The following is a 7,667-nucleotide window of genomic DNA, read 5'->3' as shown; positions in this document are numbered from 1 at the left end:
ACTGTTTCTATCTGCCATTTCCACGTGTCTTTCCCTTTGCCATTGCCATGGTTTTTGGCCATTGGGCACTTTGTTTTAATGTTCTGAAGCATTATTACTTTCCATTATCCAATGTGGCTGTGGGACTTTTACAACCCGAGGATTTATTTTCACAGCTGAGTAAAGGTTCCCAGCCGCCCGCACACACACCAATGTCTTGCAGTCGATTGCTTTCCACTCATGAGGAATGAAGCACAATGACAGAGGTTCAGTAGAAGTTGGGTATTGCTACCCCATTTGTATATCGCTTGAGTTCCCAACACATGCACCCCTAGATGGCAGATGCCTATGCTCTTCCTCCTAGGCCAGGCTTCCTAATTCCTTAGTATATTTTCTTAAAACTACTAATGGGTTAGATTTGTATTATTGTCTTTTTTTCCTAATGAACTCCCTTGACACTGTACATTTTTAGCTGTTGAAAACCATCAGCTAAATTTTGACTAAGTGTTTCTGTCAGACACTTAAGGGATGGCTCATTCATTAAGGCTTGTAATGCTTATGCAAAGGACCAGACTTTAGACCACAGTGTCTTGGTCAGAAAATCTACAACCATTTGTAATTGCAGCTCCTAGAGATTATTATCCTCCTCTGGACTCTGGGAATACTCTATGCATGCCTGGACATAACCACTCCCACACACACCTTTTCAAATGAAGAAACAAAAAATGTATACAAAGTAGACTTCGCCTAAATTAAAATGTTGCAATAATAACATCTGTTTGTATGATTAATGTGATTTTTCCTCCTAGAGTCAACATAGGCATCACAGGATCAGCGGTATAATCCTAGTTTCTATTTGTGACATCACGAGTGGGACGATCATACCAGATCATCCAAAATTGAAGGTCACAGGAGGAAATTGCATTTATATTAGACTTTCATTTTTGTGGTTTCTCCTATTACCTTTATTAATCATACTTTTCCTTCTTTTGGGTATAGGCAGGGTTTCTCTGTGTAACCTTGCCAGGCCTGGACCTTGTAGTCTAGACTAGGCTGTCTTGAAACAGAGATCCTCTTGCCTCTGCATTTAAAATTCTGGGATTAAAGGAGTACACAACCAAATACTTGTACTGTGACCTTCTGTTTGAGTGTTTGTTTGTGTTTGTTTGTTTGTTTGTTTGTTTTTGTTTGCTTGCTTGTTTAGGTATATAACATAGACTGGCTTCTGAAGTCAGACTTAGTAAAATATGCAATCCTCTTGTCTCAGATTCTCTAGTGTGAGATAATCTAAATGAAAAATGCTTTCTAGTTGGGTGTGGTGGTGCATGTCTCAAATACCAGCACGTGGGGCCATAAGCAGGTGGATCTTCATGGAATCAAGGCCACCCTGGATTACATATTGAGTTCTAGGCATACGTAAAACCAAGTTTCAGTAAAGAAGGAGGACCAGTAAAGAAAAACCAAAATCTTCGCATGAGAGCCAGAGTTACACAGAAGAACCTGTCTCAGTAAAAGAAGAAAAAATCAATGAAAGAATAAATAAATTAATTAGTAAAAGTAAGAAAGGAAGGGCGCTAAAAAGACAGCTTTCTTTCTTTTATGTTTTTACAAAGAGTCTTTGTACTTTGTAGCCCTGGCAGTAATGAAACTCACTCTGTAAACAAGGCTTTGTGACCTTGACCACACAGAGATCCCTCTGCCTCTGCCTCTGCCTTTGCCTCTGCCTCTGCCTCAGGGGTGCTGGTATTAAAAGTAAATCACCATGTTCCACTTTTGTTCATCTTTCTTTTCCAGTTACTTTGCTTTGTTTTGTGTTCTTGACACAAGGTCTCAATCTATAATTCTAGTTTATAATATTGGAACAGGCAGGCCTCAAGTTCATAAAACATCTACTCCTTTATGCCTCCTAAAGATGGGATTAAGGGAGTGTGTAGGATTACTCACGGCCTTCCCCTTTCTTCTTGATGTTAATCTAAGACCTGTTTTCTGCAGGTGGGTGTGATCAAGTTGACCTAGCTATCTAGCAATTAAAAATTTAGTTGTTTTAAGTGTCTCAACTCTAAAGCTTGCTTACCTGGGACTGACAATCTAGACCTTGCTCACCTTGACTTCACACAGATCTTCCTGAGTGCCAAGACTGGTTACAAGCTAACTGTACACAGGCCCAGAGGGTATTAACTCTCCTGCCTCAGCTTCCTGAGTAGCTGGGCTCTAGTTTCTGTTCCTTCTGTCCTGAGGCCAAAGAAGTTTAACTGGGTGGAGATACTACCAATTCCGTGAGGTAGTAGCAGCAGTAAGTAGGTTTGGCTGCAAAGGGAAGGTGTGACTGGAGGAGTAGATAAAAAGCTTAGGGAGTCAGAGAAGCCACTAGAAATCTTGAACTCACCTCATCACCCTGCTGAAATAAGAGACCTGTCACTGTGTCTGGTAAGTCCTTCACTTGCATCAGGCAAGACAACCAATCCATTTCCTACAGACCATCCACTCCCCAATGGGGACATTACAGCATAGGTGACACAATTTCTCTCATCTCTGAGAAAATTGTAAAGTGAATTTTTTTTTGGATTCGAGGGTTGATTTGCTTTCATCTCAAATGTTTTTTTCTTTTGTTTGTTTGTTTCTTTGATTGTCAATTCTTAGGTTTGTTTGCGTGTGATAGTTTTACTCTGTTCTCTCCGGCCTGGCACTGCTCATTTAGCCCCAGGTGCTTGAAATTTACCGTCCTCCTCCTTTTGTCTCAGGAAAGCTGGAGGTACAAAAATATGCCTCCAAGCCTGTTACTCTACAAATTTTGGTGTTTCTGGCTAAGCTAACCCTCTCTCTCTCCCTTTCCTCCTCTACCTCTCCCTTCCCTCCTCTCCTCCCTCTCCCTCTCCTCTCCCTCTACCTCTCCCTCTCCTCTTCCCTTTTCCTCCATTTACTCCTCTCCTTTTCCTCCTCCCTTTCCCTCTCCCTTTCCTCCTCTTCCTCTGCCTCTCCCTTTTCCTCTCACTCTCCCTATTTCTTTCTCAGTAATGGTCCTTCAGTTCAGTTTAATATTTCTGAGTCTTATAGGAAAAAATGTAAGAATCTAGATATTTCAGCTGTGTGAGTGTTTGCCCTGCATTTGTGTAAGCTCATGTGCCTGCCGCATTAGATCAGAAGAAATATGGATTCCCCCGGGACTGGAAATGTGACTGATTTTTATTACCATGTGGATATTGGGAACCAAACTTAGGTCTACTGTGAAAAGCATCTCTCCAGCTCCCGTTTCTGTATTCTTTGTTGGTTGGATTTTCTGTCTCTTGTAGCCCAGGTTCATCCAGCTGAAATGAACTTGAGGCAGAGATCCTTCCTCATGCCTCTACTGTCATGTGGCTACAATCTTAGGTGTGAGGCAAGGGGTCCTCTTTGTATAGAGCTAAAACTTTCTTTTCTCCTAAGATGCAGAATAAACATGGATTTATTAATAGAAAATGAGGAAAGCTTCTGAATGGGAAGAGTTCAAATGGATTCAAGTTAAACCTGAAATGGCCTGTGCAAGTATACAAGATAGAGGCACCTTTGCATTGTCTTGCCTTGTCACAATATAGTATGGAGTGTTCCCTTGAAGGTACTGGCAGATGAACCCAGTGCTCTAAATGGATAAGTTCTCTCTTCAGCCCCTTAATATAAATTAACATATCCTTTAGCCTGGTTGTGAAGAATAATCCTGAGAAGAGACTAGGAAAACAGGCTGCTGCTCATCTCACCTACTCTGGCAACTGAGGCTGGTAAATTGCAAATTAGGCCAGCTAAGACTCTTGAACAATAGATATTGATAGGATCCTGAAAGAAATTAAAATCAACAGGTACAAAGTGGATGGCAGCTCAGACTTGGTGGGCTGAATGAGGTGAGATATGAAAGTCTCCAGTTCAGTACAATGAATAGGGATAAGTTATGTCTAGAAGATGGAACCCTGGTATGAACGAACTTTCCATTAATCACAGCCCTGTTGGTATGAAGTAGGCAGATTTCTATTAGTCAAAGACTGACCAGCCTGGTCTAAGCCAAAGTGTCAGTCCAGAAAATGCCTCATGGTGGGACCCTGCCTCGAACAAGAGTAAAATATACAACATATAGAAAAACGAGTGTGAATGAAGTACAATAAGATAACACTAGTATGTTTTCTCTGACCTATTTTCCCCTATACTGCATGCAAGTGTAGGACCTCTTGAGGATGGATCTCAGCCTGCTCAGCTGTTGGAAGTTCAGAAGATCACCTTTTACCCTTGCTCTTTAAAACCTTCTATTTCATTTCTGTTGCTGTGCTTGTGCTTGTGCTTGGCCTTCACCACAATTCTCTATGGGGTGCTCCCTTGAAGGTACTGACAGATGAGCCTGTCTTTGACCCACGGTAGCATCACATTGGCAATTGTGGTACTTTATTCTCCCATGTTCTGGAATAGAATTCAGGGTATCCAGACCACTTTGTAAAGGTTCTGACAGCAAAGGAATCAAACCTTACCAATTTGCCACCAGCCAAGCCCCATGTATAGAAGACAGAATGTGTGAAGCTTTCTCAGGGAACCTTTCAATCAAATTCCATTGAAAATTTTTATGGAGTATGGCTCACCCTAAAATGATGAGGTTGCACTGTCTCCAGAGAACCCACTCCTCAGGGGAGTAGCATTCACAACAGTAGGGTTTGGGATGAGCAGATTAATGGTAAGGCACACTTCACATGGAGGATTCACAGTCAATACAAGCATGCCGGATTGTGAGAGCCATGGCTCTGAGACCAGGAGAGAGAAAGTCAAATGGGGAAATCAAATTTTACTATGTGGACTATTACCATGATTCTGATCTGGCTTCTGCAAAGGGAAAGGGAAATCTGTTCTCAGTTTTGTGCTTTATTTCTCAATGTTTCCACAGGACTCCCCCACCCCCTACCTGAATCCCTAAGGATGAGCGACCAGGCTCTCCCCACACTTGAACACCTTGCAATCCAGGGACTGGCAAGTAATGAACGCTTGGCTATCTCTGTTGTGGAGGACCTGCCCAAAGTGTTCTTTCCCCCACTGTTCAAGGAGGCCTTCATCAAGAGACGCAAAAAACTTGTTAAGCACATGGTAACAACCTGGCCCTACCCATACCTCTATATTGGCCCCCTGCTGTACGACTTCGATGTAGATACTTTCAAGGCTGTGTTGGAAGGAGTGGATAGGCTGAATTGCCAGAAGGTTCGGTCTAGGTAAGTGAATCTGAGCAAGTGGGGAAGGCAAGGCTGTGGTTGTAATCCCAAAAAAGAATGTAGTGGAGAGAGGCTGAGACATTGGATCAAGGCAGATTATACCTTGCACATCTAACCATCCTAATCTCCTTCCTGTTTGACCCGCAGGAGGTGTAAACTCAAAGAGCTCAATTTGCTGGATGTCCAACGTGACTTCCTGGATATATGGACTCCAACACGGGATGTTCTCCGTGTTCCAGAGGCCCAAATAGAAGAAGATTCCAATACAGTGCTGAGGCAACCACTAAGAGTTCATGCAGACTATGGCTTCCTGTTGGGCGTTCTCGATCAGTACCATGCGCACTTCATGAAGTGGGTGAGGCAGAGATTACATAAAATGCGCTTCCGTTTTTATAAGTTGGTACCAAAAAGGAGATGAAAGTTGAGACAGGAAAAGCTGTTGGATCCCCTGGGATATTATGGGAGCAATCTGTACTCTTAACTCTTTAGGTATCTGTCTAGCCTCAAAATAATCATTATGTGACATAGGTTGGCTTAGAACTCATTATGTAGACAACCCGGCTTCCACCTAAATAAAGCAGTGTACATCCCTTCCTGTGTTTTTCTTCTTGGTGTTTTTGTATGTTGGCACATACTTGACACAAAGACATGACAATTTTTCTGTCTCTTATTTATTTTACCAGATATTTTTAATTTACATTTCAAATGTTATTCCCCTTTCTGGTTTCTCATCCATAAACCCCCTCTACCACCCACCCCCATCTAGTAGGTTCTTCCCCCTCCCCAACCACACACTTCTGCTTCCCTGCCTTGACATTCCCTTACACAGGGAGGTCCAGCCTTGGCAGGACCAAGGGCTTCTCTCCTCCCATTGATGCAGAACAAGACTATCCTCTTCTAAATGTGCTGCTAGAGCCATGGGTCTGTCCATATGTACTCTTGGGTAGTGGTTTAGTCCCTGGGAACTCTGGTTGGTTGGTTTTGTTCTTAAGGGGTTGCAAGTCCCTTCAGCTCCTCTTTTTTTTTTTTTCTCAGCCACTTTATTTCAATCCGATGTCAAGGCATAACAAGTGATACATTGTGGGGAAAAGTTCTTATTGCTTATTTCATCCCCTTATTGTGAATTCTTTATTTTCATCTCTACATAAAATTTAAAAACCTTTGATATGAACGTGTGTCCCACCCCCTGCATCCCTATTAACATGAAATATCTATCTTCCCATTGATAAACAGGAACTGTTATGAGCCTAATAGAAAGTATAATTCATCCATAGTGCCTCAAATTGAAGCTCCTGGGCATCTCCAGTCCTTGACACAATCTTTGGAAATTTACTAACACTTCTCTGGGTGAATATATTTCAATACTACACTTTTAAAGAAAATTAAAAAGGGAAATATCAACAGCTGATCTTTTTTCTTACCTTTAACTACATGTTTATGCTTTTTTAAAAATCTTTATTAACTTGAGTATTTCTTATTTACATTTCGATTGTTATTCCCCTTCCCCATTTCAGGACCAACCTCCCCCTCCCCTTCCATATGAGCTTCCCCTCCCCATCCTTCCCCCATTACCGCCCTCCCCCCAACAATCTCCTTCACTGTGGATTCAGGCTTGGCAGGACCAAGGGCTTCCCCTTCCACTGGTGCTCTCACTAGGGTATTCATTGCTACCCGTGAGGTTGGAGCCCAGGGTCAGTCCATGTATAGTCTTTAGGTAGTGGCTTAGTCCCTGGAAGTTCTGGTTGGTTGGCATTGTTGTTCATATGGGGTCTCAAGCCCCTTCAAGCTCTTCCAGTCCTTTCTCTGCTTCCTTCAACGGGGGACCTATTCTCAGTTCAGTGGTTTGCTGCTGGCATTTGCCTATGTATTTGCTGTATTCTGGGTATGTCTCTCAGGAGAGATCTACATCTGGTTCCTGTCAGCCTGCACTTCTTTGCTTCATCCATCTTATATAGTTTGATGGAGGTATATGTATGGGCCACATGTGGGGCAGGCTCTGAATGGGTGTTCCTTCTGCCTCTGTTCTAACTTTGCCTCCCAATTCCTTGCCAAGGGTATTCTTGTTCCCCTTTTAAAGAAAGAGTTAAGTATTCGCATTTTGGTCATCCTTCTTGAGTTTGTGTTCTGTGCATCTAGGGTAATTCAAGCATTTGGGCTAATAGCCACTTATCAATGAGTGCATACCATGTGTGGTTTTCTGTGATTGGGTTACCTCACTCAGGATAATATTTTCCAGTTCCCTCCATTTGCCTATGAATTTCATAAAGTCATTGTTTTTTGATAGCTGAGTAATATTCCATTGTGTAGATGTACCACATTTTCTGTATCCATTCCTCTGTTGAAGGGCATCTGGGTTCTTTCCAGCTTCTGGCTATTATAAATAAGGCTGCGATGAACATAGTGGAGCACGTGTCTCTTTTATATGTTGAGGCATCTTTTGGGTATATGCCCAAGAGAGGTATAGCTGGATCCTCA

At 42.4% G+C, this 7,667-nt stretch overlaps 1 protein-coding gene across 1 annotated transcript; it reads left to right on the top strand.

Moving 5' to 3' along the window:
* The first annotated feature begins 4,653 nt into the window (after window positions 1-4,653).
* LOC134487080 (oogenesin-3-like) lies at window positions 4,654-5,782 on the top strand. The gene is made up of 2 exons (XM_063288679.1): window positions 4,654-5,192; window positions 5,340-5,782. The coding sequence occupies exons 1-2, from the start codon at window positions 4,759-4,761 to the stop codon at window positions 5,608-5,610; spliced, it is 705 nt and encodes a 234-aa protein (XP_063144749.1). The 5' UTR covers window positions 4,654-4,758; the 3' UTR covers window positions 5,611-5,782.
* Window positions 5,783-7,667: the final 1,885 nt, after the last annotated feature.

The sequence above is a fragment of the Rattus norvegicus genome, chromosome 5 (genome assembly GCF_036323735.1).
Source record: "Rattus norvegicus strain BN/NHsdMcwi chromosome 5, GRCr8, whole genome shotgun sequence".
Lineage (NCBI taxonomy): Eukaryota > Metazoa > Chordata > Mammalia > Rodentia > Muridae > Rattus > Rattus norvegicus.
Note: the sequence above shows the minus strand (reverse complement) of the source record. Positions and strands in the feature narration are given on the sequence as shown.